Source organism: Lygodium microphyllum, chromosome 15, assembly GCF_053477565.2.
Source record: "Lygodium microphyllum isolate KBCC chromosome 15, Lygodium_microphyllum_v1.1.10, whole genome shotgun sequence".
NCBI classification, from domain to species: domain Eukaryota; kingdom Viridiplantae; phylum Streptophyta; class Polypodiopsida; order Schizaeales; family Lygodiaceae; genus Lygodium; species Lygodium microphyllum.
The window spans coordinates 46,130,221-46,153,672 of record NC_141149.1 but is presented as its reverse complement, the minus strand read 5'-3'; the positions used below and the strand labels follow the sequence as shown (position 1 = coordinate 46,153,672).

Genomic DNA, 23,452 nt, shown 5'->3' with positions numbered 1-23,452 from the left:
ATATACTATAAGTTAATATAATATTGCATAAATATATTATACATCTTAATACACATATCGTGTAATTTAATAGTTTAATAATATCATTAAGTTTTACTTTGTGACTTTATGACACAAAGTGCTTTAGGTGCTTCGAACCCTGATTCGAAACATTGGAAGAATACCAATGAGAAGCACCGAGAGAATTTAAACATGGAGCACCTAATATTATTAAAAAAAGGTGGAACGCGTATAACTTTCCAAGTAATAAACTAATTGTTTCAACTTTGAAATCTCTATCTCTATGTATGTGTGTGTGTGTATATATATATATTCAGAGACACATCCCACACGCTATCCAAAGACATTGTTTAATTTCACAACAAATTTATAGATAAATGTATTATGTCACCTTGACTTGGTAAGCTACACAAGCACCACCTCATCACTATGCTTAGATGCCATGACTCATAAGAGGAGGAGGAAAGAGACGGGGGGTAGGGGACTCTATGAGCTAGGATTCAGCTGTTTATTTTTGAAGGAGGAATGTTAAGATATTAGTAATGAGTAGGGCAGGGGCAGTGTTTGACGTGTTGATTAGTTTGACTAATAGGCTCTAGAGATCTATCGTTAGACATAGACCGCGTCTAAGCTTCTCTCAGACACAGAGAGAGACAGAGAGAGAGAGAGGGGAGGCTAAGCTTCAGGTAGTAAGCCCGAGAGAGAGAGAGAGAGAGAGAGAGAGAGAGAGAGAGAGAGAGAGAGGAGGCTAAGCTTCAGGTAGTAAGCCCGAGAGAGAGCGAGAGAGAGAGAGGATATGGACGGGGGAGATGGAGTAGTCGTCAGCTGCATGTTCTCGTCGGGGCGGGCGCTGGCGAAGGAAGCGCAGGTGCTGGAGATGACGCAGATGTGTGGATCTGAGGTTTGCGTGTGGCGGAGGAGACCATCAGCAGGCGGCGATTCGGAATTGCTCTTCACCATCGACGAGCCCTCCCCCCTCACCAAAACACGCGTCCTCCGAGACGCAACCAACCACACCCCTCTCCTCTCCTCCACCACCAAGGTACTTTATTTCATGTAACATCCCTCTTCCATCTTTTCTTCCATTTTCCCAAGAAACAAACATCTCGTTGTACCCTTCACTTATTATCGTCCTCTATTCCTACTTTCTCCTCTCAAACATGAAGATTTATACTTATTTGTATGGTTATTTACATCTCTAACCAAGTGGGGAGAGTTTTTGAGTCTATAAAGTTTTATTATCTTTGAAACCATTAAGAGGCCTACCTATAGCAAGTCATTCCAAGGAATCCAACTTGAGTGGTCGATTGGAGTAGTCATTAAGACCGAGTAGCGCTCAAATTCAAACCTTAAGAGATGGCATTCCAAAACTTGGAGACATGTTGCCCCCATTTCCAAAACAAGACATCTCTTTCGATGAGCACATTAAAAACATGAACATGTATGGGTGCATCTTAATGAGCAATCAAATGGGCTCAAGTAAATAGACAACCAAATTTAAGAAATTGACCACCTAACTTGAAGGGTTTTGGCCTAACAAGATGAGACGTTATTCATTTCTTGCCATTCTTATGGAAAACTGCACTTGTAGAATCAAGAATCATCACATATCCATTCATAAGCCCATTGCTTTGTATATGCAATAATGGCATTGCTATGGATCCTATGATTACATCACCTTATTTCTTTCTCTTTTTGTTTCGAGTATGTGTATTGAAGTGAAATTAGTTGTATATTCTAATAAATATTTGACAATACTTGGTGCTATACTAACACAAGTATATAAACATGTACGAGACTGTTTTTGCTTCATGGCATAATAAAATTGAGTCTCTTCATCTTCCTCAAGCTTTCTCTCTCCACTTTCATGGCTTCTCTTGCTTTTTCTCTCCTCTTACTCTCTTTCTCTTTCATGTTCTAGTTTTCTCTCTCTTCTTTATCTCTTCTGCAGTCGATTTTCTCTGTTCTCTATCTCTCCTTCTTACAAGTGGTATCAAAGCACATATATTTGATTCATTTATTTTTCATTCTTCCATGTCTAGTCATATTTATGTTTAGAAAAATCCAAGTCATTATGGTATATATGGTACATATCCATTGAAGGTACATTCCAATGACTAAAAGACTGGCTACAGGTGATAGAAATCAAGTCTAGAGACATCCATATGTGAATGGATAACAAAGAAAAGATAAGGATCATTTTAGCAACTTTGGTACCAATTTAAATGTATTTTAGTAGTTAGTTTGAAGAAAAGGGGTCTATTGGAGTTGGAGAAGACTACTTCCAATTACTTTTTTACGATGGGCTTCTTGTTCAATCTTTCTCAAGCTTTCTTCAAGCTTTCATTAGAGATGTTAGCTTTTATCACTTCATCCATCATCTTCAGACATCGAAGGATTGTTCCATGGATAGAATAGAAATTACAAAGAGAGAGAGAGAGAGAGAGAGAGAGAGAGAGAGAGAGAGAGAGAGAGAGAGAGAGAGAGAGAGAGAGTTGTGCTAAGGGAGGAAGAAAGAGATTTATTGAGAGGAAGAGATAAAAGGAGAAGAGAGAGGAAGTTGCAACTTCTCTCAACCACCTTTTCTTGTTGCACCTTCTCAATGCTCATTTTTAAAATTATCAAACATATATTGCATTTTTACATTGCCATTGTCTTAAGGTTCGATGACCTTTTTATTAGAACAAACACCTCATTTTTTTCTTTTTTCAACATAGACATAGGGCATGACTTTATAGGGGAGTTATAGCATTGGTACATGATACTTTTGTACTAAGAGCACAAATATTACAAATTGAATAGCCAAATGCTAGGCAATTGTCAATGTATAGTCCACTTTAGTGACTTTTTTTTGCATAAATTTTGGGCCTAACATTTCTCCCATGTTGGGATGTGGAGCGTCCTTAAACAAGTAATTGGAGAAGAACCATGATCAGGTCCATCTTCATCTCTTTTATTTGATTTTCTTCTTCTTGTTACATAATGATTTTATATAGAGCGCATATACTACAAATTGAATAGCCGAAATGCTAGGCAAATGTCAATGTATACTTCAATTTAGTGCCTTATTTTTGCACAAATATTGGGCCTAACATTTCTCCCATATTGAGATGTGAAGCCTCCACATGAACATGTAATTGGAGAAGAGCCATGATTAGCTTGAGCAAGTCTTTAGCTTCATCTCTTTTCTTTGGTTTATTCTTCATGATTTCTATTAGTCTCTTGTGGTTTTTCTTTTTTTTGGGGGGGGACGGGGGGAAGGAAATAATTTGCACATACATACATACATTAAAAGAAACACAACTAGATCATTGCCTAAGTTTGATAGCACACCACACATGGGTTAAGGCTCTGCACACAATTATGCAACAAAGTAAAACTCCACAAAAGAAAAATGGAAGAAAGTCACATCCACATGAATCACATAGATCAAAGTATGAAAATATCGTAGAATTGGGAACACCATCACAATCATAAAGTTCTCCACCTAGTTGAAGATATACTTAGAAATAGAAGAAGGAAAAATAAGTTTTATTAAATGAAAGAAAGCTATAAAGAACCTAAGACTAATTATGATATATGGTAGTACTAGGTTTATTTTGGGATTGTGGAAGCATTGGGAGAAAAGAAGGGGAAATAAAGGTTAAAGTAATGTCTCACGGAAGTGTGCCTTTCGTAGATAGGATGGTATGTTGGTGTAGCATCCTCAATCTTGTCCTCTCCATCTGCTTCATCTTCGAATCAAACCTCTCTCCTTGAAGGAGAAAGTTGCACCATTTGTTGATCGTCTGCGGTGATTCATGATTAAAAGCACTTTGTGAAATCTAGCACACACAATTTGTGAAATTGTGGATGCAAAAATTTGAGATCATGGAGCCCCTTCTCCTTAACCTATTGTGCCCTTCTTTTACTTGATAGAAAGTCTGAAGGAAAAGGCATTAAAGCTCACCAAATCCATCTTCTTTTCTTGTATCATCTCATCTTAAACATAAAACTTCACAAAATTTCACATTTTTAATAATCTTTAAAATAGGCCGTGTTTCTTCTTATGTGGCATTGTTTCTGAAGCCCTTCTCAACTTCTATCATAACTTTAATCTTCTGCTCTTCAACACAATAGTAAGAGTCTGGAGGAAAAGTCCCCACTTGAGAGACAAGCACATGGCACACCAACATGGCCACAAGAATAATTTTTTGTAGATTTGGAAAGTTACCCTAACCCATGGTAGGATTGCTAAAATAAACAACCCATGGATGCACCAAAATTTGCTAGAAAACTAGGCTATAGGGTGGCATCTACAATACCTGACCCTTAGGATTTGCAAAAATGATTGCTCTTCCAATCCCAAATGAGCACCATACCTATCCATTAGGCACACAAAGAATTGACATCCTCACCATCTTCAAGATCTCCCTCTTCCATGTATAGAACAAAAAGCACAAAGAGACAAATATAAGAAAGTTGTGCCAAGGGAGAGAGAAAACAAGTCGTGGAGAGAAAGAGATCAAAGGAGAAGAGAGAGAGGAAGTTGTGTTAATAGTCTAGTCAGTTCATATGTGAGTTTGGGCTATGCTTGATAAAACTAGGTAATTTAGGCATTTTATAGTGGTCATTTTAGTGATTATTTAAGCATTTATTATTGGCCGACCATCATTAAATGCTAGTTAACCAACTGCCATATTTGGCATATTTTGGGCCTATTTATTTAGTGGCTCCTCTTCCTCTCATTTAGTCATCGCCATTCTTTAGGTGGTCTTCGTGTTGGAGAGAGGAGCCAATGTTGGTGCCTACACAATTAGTGACTCACTATTGTACGCATCATTCTTGTGTTTGGTATATGGATTCCATTTTTCGAGCACATATATGAGTTCTATTCCTTTGCAGAGTTCTTTTGTTTTCTTTCTCTTTTGTCTTGTGTTCAATAGTTTATTCCAGCACTTGTCCATGCTTTCATTGCTGCACCACTTTTGACATGGTATTAGAGCGTAAGATCTCGGTTCTTGCTGTAAATTTTCTACTGCTTACATGTTTTTTCTTTCCCCTATTGATCAGGCGTGTGTTTTTTAGACTAGCAATCTATGTTTTCAGCCTTTGCCTCGATTTCAACTTGCAATCGTCAATTTGCTGCATTCAATGCTCCACCAGTCTGCGTTTTTTGGTTTTTTGCCCCTAATCGTGGTTGAATAATTAGTTGCACATGCCATTTTTGCTATTTTTGGTCGTTTTTGACTGGTTTTTCTTCATTTTATAGTAGTTATCCTTTTTTAAAAATTAGATTTTGAGTTACACTGCATGTGAACTCTCATTTTGTGAATTCTTTGTTGTTGGTTTGATTGTATTCCATGTCTGTATACACTCTATCCTCTATCTTCTCTTCTTCTCTTCTCCAAATGGCTCCTCCATGCACTTCTACACAGATGGTAAGTTGCATGGATCTGACTATCCTAAATGGAGTGCTGTGATGGAAGCTTGGTTTTTGTAGAAGTGGATTTGGTACATTGTATGTGGAGCTCTTTCTTGGTCTCATTGTCCTTTTCCTCTTCGTAACGATTTTGATGAGGACAATCATGAGGAAGCTATGTTTACATGGGATTCGGACAATGCACGTGCATGCACTGCTTCAATGTCTTTCTAAAAAAGTTCTATTAGCAATTACCTCTTGTAGAGCATCCCTAGAGATATGGTCGAAGCTTTAGATGTTGTACGAGACACCTTCCCCTATGCATACTGTGACCTTTTATGGACAACTTTAGGAGATGAAGTTAGAGTCCAAGGATACCATTCAATCATTTTTGCTTTGTCTTACGCAAGTATATGACCAGTTTCGACACATGCAATCTACCCTTCCATAGGCGCATCTAGTGGGCATGGTACTCTACAAGCTTCCCCTAGAGTTTGATGGAGTAGCGAATGCTTTGAGGGTGTAGACATCCTCTATACTTGTGAGCTTTACACATATGTCCTTGATGCTACTTGAGCATGAGACATCTTTGTGTTTACATGGGAGGCTCTAATCTCATTATGGCAGATCTAGTGAGGCCTTTATAGCTTCAGAGAGAGGTGACAACATGAAGAAGTCGAAGGCCTAGTGTTATTACTGTCATAAGAAGGGTCACTTGTGGAAGGGCTGCAAGGAGTTAGTAGCCTCATGAAAGAAGAAGAAGAAGCGGGATGCAGACTCCTCCAACAAGTCATCCTCTTCCTTAGACTTCAATTCGGATCCTCTGGCCAAGGCGAAGTATGCGGTCATGGAAGGGGTCTACTTCTTCAAACCGCATGAAGGGCTTGATTGCCCCTTTCTTAGTTGCTTTCCAGTCTAGGTGATGCACTCATCCCTCATAGCTCTCTGGTGCCCGAGAGAGAGTATGAGAGGGTGGTGAGATGGGGCAGCTGCACCTCGACTGTACAGGTATACATGTGCACAGGTTCCCGAGAGGGACATTCCTGATGCATCGACCAAAGTCCTGGCAAGTTCAAATCCTGGAGCCGAGATTGACATTGAGGCTCATGATGAGCTATTTTCTTTGATAGAGAGTGGGCTTGGCTCTTAGTCTTGAGCTCACTTTGGCGGTCTTAGCCAAAGGCACGGAATCCATGGTCACATATGTTCGTAGGCATATTTTGTATGCTATTGCGAGACATTGTTGACAGACATGGAGATCTATTATGAATCTTCTCTATCTTCGGGAGATGGTATGATCAATATTGACCTCAAGTTTTCTCCAAGGCACCTTGGTGGTGGCTTGATCACCCACTAGGGTATCCATGGTTCTACTCTGGTGGTTCTTTGTTGTATATGATTATCATTGCATCATTGTATTGTATTAGATCACCCATGATATGAGAGAGGGTGTTAGTAGTCTTGTCAGCTCATGTGTGAGTCTAGTCTATGCTTGATATTGCTGGGTAATTTAGACATTTAATAGTGGTCATTTTAGTGATTATTTAGGCATTTATTATTGGCCAACCAGCATTAAATACTAGTCGACTAGCTGCCATTTTGGTATATTTTGGACCTATTTATTTAGTGGCTTATCCTCCTCTCATTCAGTCATCATCATTCTTCTGGTGGTCTTCTTGTCGCGAAGAGGAGCCAATGTCGGTGCCCACGCAACAAGTGACTCGCTATTGTACACGTCATTCTCGTGTTTGGTATATGGATTCCATTTCCTGAGCACATCTCCAAGTTCTCTTCCTTTGCACTGTTCTTTTGTTTTCTTTCTCTTTTGTCTTGTGTTTAGCAGTTAATTTCATCACTTGTCTATGCTTCCATTGCTGCACCACTTCCAACAAGTTGCAACTCTCTCAACTACCTTTTCTTCTCATGAATCCTCAATGCTCTTTTTCTAAATTATCAAATGCATATCTCTTTTTCATATTCTCATTTCCTCAAGGTTCAATGACCTTTTTATAATAAAGAATGGCTAGTCTTTTTCTTTTTTTCAACATAGACATAGGTTGTGACTTGATAGTGGGGAGTCATGTCATTGTTACACGATGATTTTATACTAAGAGTTCAAATATTACAAATTGAATAGCCAAATGCTAGGCAATTGTCAATGTATATTCCACTTTAGTACATATTTTCTGCCCAAATCTTAGGTCTAACAAGATCATTCTATTTGGAGCATTAATCATTCTATTCTTCATCGAGGTCAAACCACGGACTCAAGACAATTTCTATTCATTCCATTAATCTCTCTTTTAAGTCCAATTGTTGAGCCTACATCCTATTGTTATGAGATAATAAATCATTGCAAGAACCTCTATCTTAAGTTATTTCTACTTTAGAATCATCTAATCTATTGCAATCCATGTAAACTCAATAGAGAGTGTAAGTGTAAGAAACTATTAACTAGTGAGTCACTAATATTCCAAGGCATACTCTCTATTCCCTATATCCCAAGCTTCATTTGTTGATTTCCCATTCAGTCCATTATAAATATTTCTTTCCATTTATCCATTTTATATACTTGAGGCCATAAGAGGACCTTCAAAACCAAGGAAAACTTAGTAGATTGAATGCTACTTTATATGATCATGAAATTAGGCATGCAATAAGACATAGTGAGCCAATCACAAAGATAGATCATATAGTTTTGGTATGCTCACAAACTAGGGACGCTATTGACAAATTAGTGAAGTCATAGATCTGAGACATCCATTTTAGTCATTAAATACTAATGCCTAGCAAGGTATTATTGGAAGGAGAGGCATTCTTAACAATCAATTTCTTCACAATGTAATGAGGATCAAATAGGAAGTTTTCATATCTAGAATTCACAAGGTCAAAGGGGCTATTGAGTAGATTTCAACAATCAGTTTTGGTAAAAACTTTCAAATAATGGGGACCAAAATGATGGATATTTTGATAAGTCAACAAATAGACAAGTCTTCTTCAATGAAAGAGAGCTTAATGATAAGACAAGCCTATCCAAATATAGTGGAATATTTTTATTATACCATTTGATTTAGAAGAATTGTCAATAAAACTCAAGTCTTACTTTGACATTATCCCAGGACTGATGAGCAAAGATTCACTTTGCTATACTACATTTGGAGGGCTTTGCACATACATGGTGGAGATATATCTAGGAGAATCAACCCATAGAGAGTTGGGAAGTCTTTAAGGCTCGAATGGTTAAAGTTTTTGTCTCTCCTATTGAGAGAGAGGAGTTAGCAAAAAGATGATATGGGTTGGAATAAAGGAACCTCGTGGCTCATAAATATACCAACAAATTCTTGAATTTTATAATGTATATAAAAAGTATTAGTGATGAAGCCAAGTTCCGTGAGTATATTTATTGGTCTAGAGTCTAGATAATTGACTGATGTGGTGGCCTAAAATCTTAGAAACCTCTTCAAGGTGATAAAACTTGCCAAAATGTATCCAAGGAAGTATAGAAGAGAGCCTACATTTTATTAGTTCTTTGGGCAGCAAGAAGCTCTTGCAAAGTAAGGATACAATTTTAATACTACCAGATGATATACTTTACAAGCTCATGTTTCAAGGATCCCTATTGATCCTCCCTTCAATTGCCATAACAAGAAGCTACTTTCAAGACCAAACATGGAGGCAAAGTAAAGGATAAGGCAACTATGTCTTCAAAGCCAAAAAATCAAAACTTTATTATGATGGAGCTTTATCAAGAGTGGAAGGAAAAATATCTATGTTTTAAGTGTGGGGAGAAATATACACATGACCATCCTTCAAAGTGCATATACAAAAAAGTAAAGGTTAATAGCATGATGGTTCTTGAAGATTTAGAGCATGAGATAGTGAATGATGTGGATGTCATGGATCTATTTTATGATCTAATTGATAGCTTTCCGTTTTATCCAAGTGGATAAGGGATTGCTTTTGGATGAAGCTCTATTTAGACCAACAACACCATCTTGGGATAATCCCCATAACTTCAAGTGATCTTTATAAAGAATACTATATAAGCTTATGAACTCTATTTCATATAGTTTCTTCATAGACAACTCTTTATACAACCAATTTTGGAATATTATGGCACATTTTGTATAGCAAGGTTTCCAATGGATTGCACAATGTCTACATTTTGGAGGAGCTCATACATAAATAATTTTTTGATCAAGTTCTCATCTTTATGTTTCAACTTTGAAGTATACACCTCATACTTAGTCTTCAACTCTAGATCTATCCTTTGGAAGAATCTTGAAGATTATGGGATCTTTTATCATGTCTAAATAGAGTATCATATTCATCTCCAACACTTGGAATATTTTGTAATAAGTTCTCTATTTCATTTTTTAAGGACTATGGATTATCATGAAGTGAAATTAGTCATGTATTTTGATAAATATTTGATAATACTTGGTGCTACAATGACACAAGTATATAAATATATAAGATAACATTTTTTATTCATTCAGCATAATGCAATTGAGTATCTTCATCTCCTTCAAGCTTTCTCTCTCAACTTTCATGGCTTCTCTTGCTTTCTCTCTCTCTTTGTTGCTTTGCTCTTCTTTCTCTCTCTTATAGTCTATTTTCTCTCTCCTTGTTGTAATGCTCTTTTTTTGCAATTACTAGTGTGTAAGATATGCATGAATATACGTAGATCTAACATAAGGCTTGTTTTAGTGTAATGAGATTGCAATAAGAGCATATTTGTGCACATTAGAGCATTGCCAATCTCTTCCTAAAAGAGCTCCCAAAAATAAGGGGTACTTTGTTTGTCTATTTGCTTTCTCTCTCTCTAGGCATAGTATTTCAATACAATTGCTTTTCACTTCAAAAAAGAAAAGAGAAGGTCTAGGCAAACAAGTGATCTTAAGCTAAACTAAATCACCTTTTTACTCAATAAAAGTAGGACTAATTTTTCAATGATGATGTGATTCAATCATTATAAATATGCCTAATAGACAATGTTAACAATAAATCAACTCTTAATTCAATAAAAGTACGACTACTTTTTCAAGGATGATGTGATTCAATCATTGTAAATATGCCCTAGTAGGCAATGTTAACAACATCCATACATAAGGGTTTCTAGTATTAAAAAAGTAAAACTCATGTATTCAAGGGACTTTTTTTCAAAAAGGGTTACACAATCAATCTATTAAACATCAAGTGGATCAATAGAACTCTGAATTATGATGAGCCATATATATATAGGGGATGCATTTGATGGATTTATAAAATACAAGGGTCTCTTATATTCTAAGAATATGTATTCCCAAGGGTTTACCCTTAAAATAAGTTACATATAGCACATGAAGTCATTAGCAAAATGAGTTTTTTAGTCTTGTTATTTAGAAAAGTACATGAATTTGAAGTTGAAAGTGGTGTCTCCCAAAAAAAAAGAGGAGAAAAATCATAAGTTTACAAAGACAAAGTGATCATTAATTTAGAAATATATTAAGTGGGATGAGTTATTTACTCACCTCTTGAAAGCATGTGATGCTAGGAATGTGTTAGTTGTGGAGCCCCAAGTATGCATGTAGAGACTTTCTAGAAAGAGGGGAATTTTCTACCTTAGGGTCTCTAAAAGAACTCAAAAATGTATAAATGGATTTGTTTATAACAGCTTGAACACATTGAAATCAATATTTTCATAATAATGATCTTACAAGACTAAATAGTAACTCACAAAGTCATGAATTGTCATTGCTAGTTGACAATAAAAGTTGTAACCTTTTGTAGCTTTACATACCAGTTTGATTTAATTATTTCATCATATGAATGCATGGGTTTCCATTGATATAGTGCCACCTTATGCACTGATCCTCTTGCTTAGTGTATGATTCTTCAAAAAAGGAAAAAGATAAGTGGTAGATATACATGCAACTAGATAGTATTAAGTTGTATGGCTTGCTTTCATAAAAGGGGTAATCAAATGGGCCATTTTTCTGCCCATAATCATACAAGTTGCTTTCTTATTTCTTTATGATATTATGAAGGATGAGTTTAATAGGACATTCTTATAAAGAGCCATTTGTTAAAACAATCATTGCATTTCACTTGTGCATAGAGGAATATGATCTGATGTTTACTTTCAAATGTTGTTTCTATCGGCAAACATCTCTTAATTCTTAAAATTATTGTAGCATTTTTCATCACAAGGTGCACATTACTCATTTTCCTTTTTTAATCATGTTACTTGAATGAACTTGAAAAGAACTTATTTCTATTTCAAAATGTATGACTAAATGGTCCATTGATTTCCTTTTTGTCAGTGTTTAAGCTTGAAAAAGGAAACTAAGGTGTTTCGAGGGGAGCATCCCAACATCCTAGAAGAGCTTGTTTTGATGTTGTCCAAGGCTTGCATACTACAGTCCTCTCCCAACATGCATGTTTTTTTTGCCAACATTACTCAAAGTAGTAGCAACAACAACAACCACAAAAATATAAATATTGGTGAATCTGAATCAGCACCTCATGAGAACACTAAGCCATTACCAGATTTGAAGATCAAGGCTAGATTCTTCACCAATGCCTTAAATATCTATACTCAACAAGGGAACGTCATTGCTAAGGTACTACAACATGTTTTTCTTTCTTGTTCCTATAGAGAGAGAGAGAGAGAGAGAGAGAGAGAGAGAGAGAGAGAGAGAGAGAGAGAGAGAGAGAGAGAGAGAGAGAGAGAGAGAGAGAGAGAGAGAGAGAGAGAGAGAGAGAGAGAGAGAGAGAGAGAGAGAGAGAGAGAGAGAGAGAGAGAGATTTTAAACTGTGATCACTCCATCAATATAATCTTCAATATAAGCATCCTCCTAAATAATAAGAATGTATTATTGTTATTTTACAGAAAATCATGCTTTTAAGCTACCATTTGATGTGGAATGATGGAGACATAGAAGTAAAAGAGAAGATTCAAAAGTTTATGGATGAAAGGAGAATCATCGAGTTGAACACACACACACACACACACACACAAAATTTAAAATATTACAAGTACAATAAAAATTAGAATCTATTGGCCTACAAAAATCTAGAGATAAAGAGGGAGAGATTGAAAAAGGCTAAAAAAATCTATGGATTTGAGAGAGGTGGTCGTTGGCCATGAATATGGTTCAATCACATCTCCATCTCTTTATCTGTTTGAAATTTTTTGTAGGGATGATATCTTGCTTTTAGAATAACATTAATATCTTTTGTGTAATTCTTATAATTACCTTTCCTTTCCACCACCTCCCTTGTTGCTTTTTTTCCATTTTAACTCAAGCTCATTCTAGATATTGTTTTTTATCCTAACTTACATGATCTCTTGCTTCCTTTATCTCTAAAGACTTTTCTACATGTCTTAAGTATGTATGCTATTAAATGTGCCTTTGTTAATGAAGAAAAATATGATTAGCAAGTGTTACAAATCACGTGATGGGGATGCTCACTTAAGCTACTGCACACCGGGAATACACACGACACATGAAAGAAGTGAAAGGGAGCGATGGATCAAAGGTTGGACTCGAGAGCTATGGCGAGAGAGCAAGAGCAAGAAAGGGAGAGACTAGAAATGGAAACTCCAACAGTCACAATGTGTGAACATGCCTTCCTTTATTCAATCTGTCACTAAAAGAATAAAGAATAAAGTGACGGTGATGGGCGCCCGCCACCTGTAGTGTGCAATGGCGGTGATTGTCAGTATAGTAATACACGGGCGACTAGGCAGAGGCACCTTTACCCCCAATAACCTCCCACTCAAAGGCGAATCTGTCCTAGTGAGGAGTGAAAAGAAAAAGAAAAAAGACAGTACAACATGTACACATGTATAACAGGATGAGGAAAGATGTCATCTCATCCCACGCCCATCAACCTCCTGAGGAAGGCAAAGCGCTCTGTAGAGAGGCTTTTCGTGAGCAGATATGTAGGATTCTGGTCAGTCGAGATCTTGACAAGATCAACATACTTGTCCTTAATGACCCCACGTATGAAGTGATACCTAGCCTCAATGTGTTTCATCTTTGCATGGAAGACCGGATTCTTGGCTAACTGAAATACTCATAGAATCCAAATGCAGTGTAGGGATAGCATCAATACTAAGGTTAGCAACCAAATGACCCAACCAAATGGCCTCCTTGCAAGCCTCAGTGGCTGCAACATACTCAGGCTCTGTAGTAGAAAGGGCCATGCATTTCTACACCCTAGACATCCAAGAAACAATACCTCCAGCATATGTGAATACATAGCCAGAAGTGGACTTCCTACTATTTGCATGTCCTGCATAATCAGAGTCAGTGTACCCCACGACTCATGTATCCTGGCTGCCATAGCATATGCACATATCTGCAGTGCCCTTTAGGTACCTCATGATACCCTTCACGGTATCCCAATGCTTCTTGCCAGGTGTAGCCATATAGCATGCCACAACACCAACTGCAAGGCAATATCTAGGCAAGTGGCTATCATGGCATACATACGACTGTCCACTGCGGATGCATAGGGAATCTTGGCTATCTCAGCCCTCTGCTCATCTGTCTGCGGAAAATTAGCCTGTGATACCTTCACATAAGAAGGCAATGGATAGCCAATAGGCTTTACGTCATGCATATGAAAGCACTCAAAACACAATATTAGTGAGTTTGGGAATCTCCCAATTTCCATTTTTAGAATACTAAAAAGGTGACACCTGAATAACATGCCCATAAGTTTCTCAAAACCATATGATGTGATCTATCATTGGAAAGCACTTGAAAAAAAGAATCTATTGAGCTATAGAGCATTTGATTTGGAGTTATAGTGTTCAAGATATGACAAATTCAAAGATTGGATCACGTTGTCAAAGAGTTTATTGTTCATAATATAAATCATGGGATTCTTATGAACACAGAAGTACTTCACTGGGATTTATATGAGGAATTTGCATACATAATTCAGTCATTGTTACCCAATAACCAACTTGGTTACATAAGTTCTTTTGTATTTAGCATATAATTTTCAGTTGTACCATGTATATTGATAAAAAAATAAGTCTATGGGAATCTACAACTTGGTCAGCTGAAAGTAATTGATAGTTTGCACAATAAATCACATTGATTCAAGTGTAAAATATGGTTAGAACTCAAGAAAAATGCCAAAAGTCCACTAGGTTCATGGGGAACCTGAAGTAATGGACTAATGTGACCAGTAAGTGACCTAAGTAGGTCAAAAAGTAGTGTGGAGCTGAGCAGGATGCAGCCTATATTTTTCGACGCAAAATGCGGACCTGCACAACCTGCTGCATCTGGAGAAAACTGGGAGCTATGGTGCATGCTTTGGAGCATGCAAACTAAAGATTAACAAGAGCTGAAGATGAAGATACAAACAAGGTGAGAGCTCCACTTATCCATCCATTTGGTCTGACAAAAATGCATGGTATGACAGTCTATAAAAGGGGAAAATCTGAGAGAAAAGTATTCAGCCTGCTCTTATGTACGTCTTCTCTCATTTTATCTACCTTATTCATGGTCCAATGAAGCACGACTTGTACCCAAGTACTTGAGTGACTTTGGGGCAAGCAAAGGGTGAGGATTTTGAAGGTGTATGGGTTGAAAAAACCAGTCATTAACAGGGCAGCCCATTGTTCTTGTCCATTTTGATGAGCAAACAAGTGATTCATGTGGTTGTAATAGAAGAAAATGACCTCTTAACATCCGAGCTTTATCCATTAATGATTAGAGGAGCTTATTCATGAGTTTAAGTACTCTTTTTGAGCTTGATTATGGGCTGGAATTTTCTGTTTTAAAACAAGGCTGAAGTTAAAATTATGCTCCTTCAATGCATTTCATGTATTATTGGTCCATATCTTGAATGTATTTGAGTCTACCATCATAATACTTGTTTCGTGGAGTTGTAATCCGTCTAAGTACATGAGATAAAAACCATTTGAGCTTGAATTTGGTATTTGCATTTGGATTAAAAATTTGAGAATATCCTTCATGTTATGGTTTATATTTCCAAATGCATTTGATGTAAACAAGACAGAGACATTTATTCCATTCATGTATGCTAAATACACAGAAAAAGCTTAAAATATTCTTCCTCATCTAAGTCTTTTCTGAAACCCGAATCTTGTCAAACCCCATTATTTTTCCCTTCTCCGAATCTTCAATCCCATACTCTTGTTCTACACTAAGCCCTGGTGGTAGACCTTCAACCCTTAACACGACGACAACCTGTCCCAAATTTACGGAAAATTTTCATATTCCCCAATATGGTGTTTCAAGGACTTTTTGAATGTACTCCCTCTATGATAAGTAGAGGAGTCCTTGATGCCTATCGCGTCTAATGTGTATACCAAGTATGTGAGCAGCCTGTCCCAGATCTTTCATCTCAAAGCTCTTCTTGAGTTGAGCCTTAAGAGCATCTAGCTCATCATGAGCTGTCCCTGCTATCAGCATATCATTCACATAGAGGACCAAAATCAATAAAGAACCATCACGGGCTTTCTTCGTGTAAAGACACGGATCCATAGTACTCTTGCTGTAGCCCTGTGACTGCATAAAGGCATCAAACTTATGGTACCACTCCCTAGGTACATGTTTCAAGCCATTAAGACTTTTCTTCAATTTGCACACTAGGTGCTCCCTGCGAGGTTCTGCAAAGCCCTTAGGTTGCTCCATATAAATCTCATCATACAAGTCCCCATGTAAGAAAGTCGTCTTGACATCCATCTGGTATAAATCCAAGTCAAGCTGAGCAACCAAACCCAAGACTAAGTGCAGGGTGGTCATCTTAACCACAAGAGAAAAGATCTCATCAAAGTCCACACCATGCTCATGCTTAAAACCCATTGCTACCAATCTAGCCTTGTATGCCAGCTTGGGGTGTCCAGGGGTACTTTTCAGCTTGTACACCCAATTGCATGGCAAAGCCTTCTTGCCCGTAGGCAAGGAAACCAAATCCCAAGTGTCATTCTTATGTAAGGAGTCTATCTCAGACTACGTAGCCCTCTCCCATGAGTGACTATCACCCCTACGCATAGCCTCATAATAAGTGAAAGGCTCTCCTACATCTGTAACCAAGATATAATGCATCGAAGACTGAAATCTATCAGGTGGACGTCTGTCTCTAGTAGACCGCAGGCTTTGCTGCCTGCCCAACTACTTGTCCAACACCCTAACCATGAGCATCTGTAGATGCAAGAGCTCTCAGATCCTCCTGAAATATGACCTTGCGGATCTCAACAACTCTCTCAGGCTACCTATGCATTTTGTCTTCATGGAAGACTACATCATGACTGCGGATGACTTTCCGCGCTTGCGGATCCCAGAGATGGTAACCCATCTCGCGTGCATCCCCATAACCAAGGAAAATGCATTTGACACTCTTGGGATCCAGCTTACTTCTCTTGACCCTGGGCACATGGCAAAATGCCTCATATCCAAAGACATGGAGATGCGCATAAGAGGGAGGTTTTCCAGTCCATACTGTTGAGAATCTGCCAATCACACCCTATGTATGCCCCTTTGTATGGAACAACTAGGCTAGGAAGATGCAGTTCATTCTAGGAAGAGAGATAGATCCCATAGGCATAGTGATGTAGTGTGCTACCAAGCAATCCTATATAATGATGTACTTGACTATCACTTTTAGATGATGATAATGCAATAGTACTTGTCTCTTTCTGTCAAGTGTCTGTGTCATTGTTAGTCCTACACAAGATTGTGTTTATGAGTTCAAGTCTCAATCTTGAAACCTAATTCACTTGTGTAACAGTTGTCTTCTTTGTCAATGTCAACATGAGTAGTATCTTCATCTTCCATCCTCCATAGCTTCCACCTTTGCCATGCTCTAGATCCTGCATCTTTCACATGGTATCAGAGCTCAGCTGAGCATGGCTTAGCTCTTTTCTACTCTCTCTCAGTTCCTCTTCAACTCTGGTCACCACAGTTCCAGCCCATGACTTCATCTCTTTCACTTGAGCTTCCATGGCAGCCATAGCCAGCATCACCTTGTTAGCTTGAAGCTCTTATATCTCACTCCACAGGTCAAAACTCTTGGAGCTTCCTTCTGGGAAAGTGTTCCCCTACTTCTAGAGCTTCTTCTTGACACATCAATCATTGAGTTTGGGCAAGCATAGCTTTAGCATTGTGAAAATTCTCAATCTCTGCCCTGTGTCTACCATAGCTAGACAGGACCTACCTCACTTGGAGCTTCCATAACTCCTCAACTAGGACACTTCAACTCCTGACTCCTTCTAGGGGATTATTCTCCTACTCCCTGCACTTCTCCCTAGCACATCACAAAGGCACATTGGTAACCGGAATCCCTGGCATTGCGAAAATTTGTTGTCGCTATCCTGATCTGCGTCGTCTTTGATCGAGCTCTCTGCATGCGCCGTACTGCCCACGATCTGATTGATTGTTATGGGGCTTTGATAGCCCATGAAGTAAGCTATCTTTCTATAAAAAAAGTTTTGAAAATCATCAAGACAGCTCCTGCAATCTGAGAAAAACCAGGCCCCTGTCTCAGAAACCCTAATTCCACCATCGCCAAAATCTCCCAAACTCATTTTTCTTCATTTTCTCTCTCCTGACACTCAACCCAAGCCTCTGTCACTCTGATCCACTGTGTTACTAAAGTTCCCAACAAGAAAAAGATGCAACAAAATCAAAGCATCAAGAAAATCAAAGCATCAAGAATCATCATCAAGTTCTCAATCATAGTATCTTTTGATACTACATAGTGTGTTTTCACACTGACATTGGTTGTGTCTTCTGACACATTAGATTTCAACTCTGTGCTGGAAAGTTTCAGAGATTTTAAGCTGATTCCATCATAGAAATGCCAGGCATGAAGTCTCTTGGGTGGTTACCTGTCATAAAGAGTAACATTACTCTTGTTGCCCATTTACATTGCATGCAAGACTTGGCTATCTTACTTGTAGAAAGACATGGAGCTGTCTACATCAAAGTTCAATCAATGAATCCATCAGAAGATTTTGAAGACATTTCCACTGCCTCAAAGATGATACCTTTGCTTGAGGGGAACATGGACATGAAAATTGAAGTTGCAAGCAAAGTCAAAGAAGAAGCAAACTAAAAAGACCATGGAGAAGAGAAGAAGGACAAGAAGAAGATCTGCCATGAAGACCAAATGATCACATCATTCAAAGCTGAAGAACCAAAGATGAAAGACAAGAAGATTTTCCATGCTGACAAAGAGAAAGCATATGCTGAAAAAGACCACAAGGGCCTATTGGTCCTTGTCTCTCATTTTCTATTTTAAAAGCATTGTACCTGCCTTAATGTTCCTTTCATAAGCTTGTAAAAACTCCTCATGTGACCTTGTACTACAGCCTTTGTACACTTTGTGAGGCCCCTATTACAGCCTCTGGATGTCCACCATGTTTATGGTACCCACACTTAGCCTTTTCTGCGAGAGCCTCTGGTGTTTTGCCATGTTTGTGGTATACTCACACTTTGTAGGTGTTTCTCTCACTAAAACCTCTATACACTTTGTACTTTCAGGTTGTGATTGAGGAGGGGTGTTGAGAATCTGCCAATCACGCCCTATGTATGCCCCTTTGTATGGAACAACTAGGCTAGGAAGATGCAGTTCATTCTAGGAAGAGAGACAGATCCCATAGGCACAGTGATGTAGTGTGCTACCAAGCAATCCTATATAATGATGTACTTGACTATCACTTTCAAATGATGATAATGCAATAGTACTTGTCTCTTTCTGTCAAGTGTCTGTGTCATTGTCAGTCCTACACAAGATTGTGTTTATGAGTTCAAGTCTCAATCTTGAAACCTAATTCACTTCTGTAACAGTTGTCTTCTTTGTCAATGTCAACATGAGTAGTATCTTCATCTTCCATCCTCCATAGCTTCCACCTTTGCCATGCTCTAGATCCCGCATCTTTCACACATACCTCCTCTGCAACCTGGAAATCCAAACCACTAGAGGGTGATCTGTTTATAACATGCACAGTTGTACTAACTGCCTCAGCCCAAAAGCTCTGTGGTAGGCCTACATGGCTAAGCATACTACGTACACGCTCCTATATGGTTCTATTCATCCGCTCAACCAAACCATTCTGGGGGGGGTGTAGGGGGCGGTCAATTGACGCTTAATACCCCTCTCATCACATAACTGCTCAAAAGCACATGAGACATACTCATCCCCATTATCTTTCCTTAGGCATTTTAGCCTATGCCTAGACTGGTTCTCAACCAATACAAGCCATCTCTGAAACGTAGCCAAGACTTATCAGTTTAATGGGATAAGCCCAAACTTTCTGTGAAAAATCATCTATGAACGTAACAGAATACTTTGCACCACCCATAGACTAACAAGGCATGGGCCCACAGACATCCGAATGTACCAATACCAAGGGCTCACTTATGCGTGGCCTACTAGAATTCTTATGCGTAGACCTAGTCTGCCTGCCATGAAGACAATGCCCACATGAATCAAAACATGCATAATCAAGGGCGGTAAGTACTGCAAACCAGAAAGCATTTTCATTCCCTTCAAAGACATATGGCCCAAATAGGCATGCCAAAGAGATACATGTGGGATAGAACCCATAGAAAAAACATGATCAAGGGAAGAAGCTAATACAATCAAGGGGTAGAGACTACCAGCCTTGGCACCTCTCACAATCACAAGTATGCCATGAGTGATCTTCCATGCAGAGTCTCCAAAACATACATGATATCCTGCGTCATCAAGCTGTCCAGCTGACATGAGACTACTTGTCAAAGCAAGTACATGACGTACATCATGCATAACAAAATTGCTACCAGAAGGAAACTGCAGCCTAACATCACCAATGCCCACAATATGAAGAGAGCTGTCATCACCCAAGCGCATAGAACACGAAACAGTACGGTATAAATGAAACCACTCTTAGCAAGGTGTCACATGAAAGGACGCACTTGAGTCCAAGAGCCAACATTGTGCATACATAGAGTGTATGTTTGTCATCTACAAAGCACTAGAAGAAGCTGCTAGGATATTATCACCATCATCAACATTCTCAGGCTGCATAACATTGATCTCTTCAATTTTAACATTGGACTTTGCAGGTACTATACTGCGATCAGAAGACTTATCCTGCACTTTGTCTTTCCCCTTATCTTTGCGCCTTTCATTGCACAATTCATGGCATTGTGGCCTAATATGGCCCTTTTTTCCACAATGGTGACAAGTTACACGTGCATTCCTGCCACGGGATTTACTACGTGAGTTCCCACGCGACTTGGACCGAGATTTCTGAGAATTGCGTCCACGGCCACTACCACTGCCATGCTTTTCGTATCCATCATTCCTACATGTAATTGTCATAGCATGAGACACACGAGAGGCATCCAAATTCTTACGGTTAACCTCTTCCTGTAGAAGAGCACTCTCAACATCAGACAATTTCAAGGTAGCAGTAGAGGCACATAATGCAGTGTGGAATACATCCCATGACTCATTAAGAGTACAAAGCAAGAAAAAAGGAGTGACATCCTCTGCAAAAGTGATGTCCTGTGAAGTCAAGTTCTTGAGTATAGCATGGAACTGGCTCAAGTGAGCAGACATAGTCACATTCTCCTTCATGCACAGATCCATAAGCTGCTTTAGCCAATACATCTGACTCACTGGACTTTTCTTGTCATAGAGATTTTTTATCTTTTCCCACAACTGCCACACACTCTGTTCTTCCTCAAAGACATTATAGTGAACTTGTTCTATGAGAGACAATATAATAGTGGACTTGCATAACTCATCAAGCTCAAGCCATTCCTCATCTGGCATAGTTGCAGGCGAATGTCCGCTTAACCTCAAAGGTTTGATCTGCGATTTTTGCACCAACACCTGCCAAATCTGGTTCTTTCAATAAGAGTAATTTGTACCATCAAGCTTAGTGATGTTGAAAATAGCATGATTAGTGGATGAACTCGCCATAATGTAGGCTGGAAGACTATAGATAGTTCAAAATTGCTTGCTGTTTACTGCAAAAAATGACAAAAAAATCATCAAAATCGAGAAATAATGGCAAAGAAAGTGAAACCAAAGCTACTGCCCACCAAGTACTAGTGAAAGTACATCATTTCAGAGTATTTCAGCATGAAAAATCCATGACAGTCCATACATATATGCTTGCTATAATAAATTTTAGATTTCAGTAAAAGAGAGCTAACAGTGCTAAAATCGGATCCCAAGGCGATGAGATACTGCCAAAACCAAAGCCGGTATCATGCGGGCATAGCATAAGCATATGACGGTCGATATGCATGAATCCAACACCCAAGTATGTCATACAAACATCTGCCAGTGAGTAGGCACACCCCCCAGGCAATGGGGCAAAGTGTTCCTACCACTACCAAAACTTGACACAAGTAGGTGTCAGTTCACAAAGATATGGATCCAAAATTGAGACTTAGCTCATAAGCATATAGTGAACCAAGACATATGATATATCATCCCAAAAGGTAAGAAGTCCCAAAGTCTCAGGTGTCTGTAACTGCTTAATAGCATGTAACCGCTCAATGCATAAAAGTACCACCTGCTCAATGTCTGATAAGCATTCAAGAATGCTCCCACTGGCACAAAAGCCGTATGTACGAGCTCAATAGCTCAAGCCAAGGCAAGACACAGTGCCAATGACATAAGTCCAACACAATACATCAATAATACATCCCAAACATGTAGGCAGTAGAGCATCCGTATGTAGCATCCATAAGCATGTAAAACATCAAGTACATCCCAAGATATAACTATAGAAAGCCAATAAATAGCTCAAGTAAGCTCCGAGAATCCAAGGTCAAGCCAAGACCGAGCTCTAGTAGCAATAGGCTCCAAACAATGTAACTAGCATGTAGTAATGGCATAAGCTAAGCATGTCAAGACCGGTCACACATAAGCAACATACATGCCATAAGTACATCCAAGACGGAGAATCCAAATTTTTTGCAAAGCAAGCTCAAGCTCAACCAACGATCCCGAATCAAAACCAAGCTCTATGTCGAGCCCCAAGTGTCAATACATCATATATGTCCGAAACATAGCCCGAAAAGCATATGCATAAGTATACATGAGTAAAATGACTTCAGCCCAACTGTGTATAGCAGTGATTTACTATTCAAAACTAAGAATTTTAGCACCAAAATCAGCTCCAAATGGTTGCCAAGCAATAGGTATACATTTCCCTAACATCCGAGCATCAAACAGGACCAATCGAGCATCAAATGACAATGCTAAACAAGCTGTAGCATCAAATGTCAGTGTAACACTATCATAAACTACCTATGGACTGTTATGATAGTCCCAAAATAGTGTTAAATCAGTCCAAATACTATGCCAACACATCAACCATCAAAACCAAGCATCAAAGCATGTTCATATGCCCGAAATGGAGCCTTTCCAAGTGCCAATGGAGGGGGAGAGCTATTGTTGTGACTATCAATGCTGAAGACACATATGGAAGGGTTGCTTGATTCCGCCAACTATAAATGCTGGTCTTTGGGCTGCAAAAAATGGTGGCCAAGCTTCGAAGGGGTCCATTTAAAGCCAAGGATGGCCTCAAACAAGCTCCAACAAGTCTTGTTCAAAGGCAAGTGAGATATGAAGCAAGGGAGCTTCAATGGTGGCTGCCCCAATCTTATTTACAGCTTGTGAGACCTGAGAACTGAAGTAAACCCTGAAGAAAATGGTCAAATACCTTTGATGTAATACCCTAATGGTGGCCAACAATCCCGGGAAGGTGCTTGGGAAGCCGGGGAGTGACGAGAGCTCGAAGGAGTCGGATATGGCTGCCGGGAAGGAGACCCAATGCAAGTAGGGAGTCGATGGGATGCTGAGAATGCTACGAACCAAGCTCAAGAGTCGGAAAGCACAGCTCTGATACCACTTAAAAGGGAGTGACAGATCAAAGGTTGGACTTGAGAGTTATGGCAGAAGAGCAAGAGCAAGAAAGGGAGACACTAGAAATGGGAACTCCAATAGTCACAATGTGTGATCGAGCCTTCCTTTATTCAAACTGTCACTAAAATAATAAAAAATAAAGTGACA

General features: G+C 38.8%; 1 protein-coding gene across 3 annotated transcripts in view; it reads left to right on the top strand.

The window, feature by feature from the left end:
• Positions 1–474: 474 nt before the first annotated feature.
• Positions 475–23,452, top strand: part of LOC148024483 (protein LURP-one-related 10-like) — a 70,128-nt gene continuing 47,150 nt past the window's right edge. The window contains exons 1-3 of one of the 3 annotated variants that reach the window (XM_087694129.1): positions 475–1,042; positions 11,707–12,006; positions 12,276–12,671. In XM_087694129.1, the coding sequence (XP_087550255.1) occupies positions 797–1,042; positions 11,707–12,006; positions 12,276–12,437 (708 nt within the window). In that variant the 5' untranslated portion in view covers positions 475–796 and the 3' untranslated portion in view covers positions 12,438–12,671. Of the gene's footprint in view, positions 1,043–11,706; positions 12,007–12,275; positions 12,672–18,915; positions 18,955–23,452 lie in introns of those variants that run through there. The other 2 variants (XM_087694130.1, XM_087694128.1) reach the window with 2 other exon arrangements.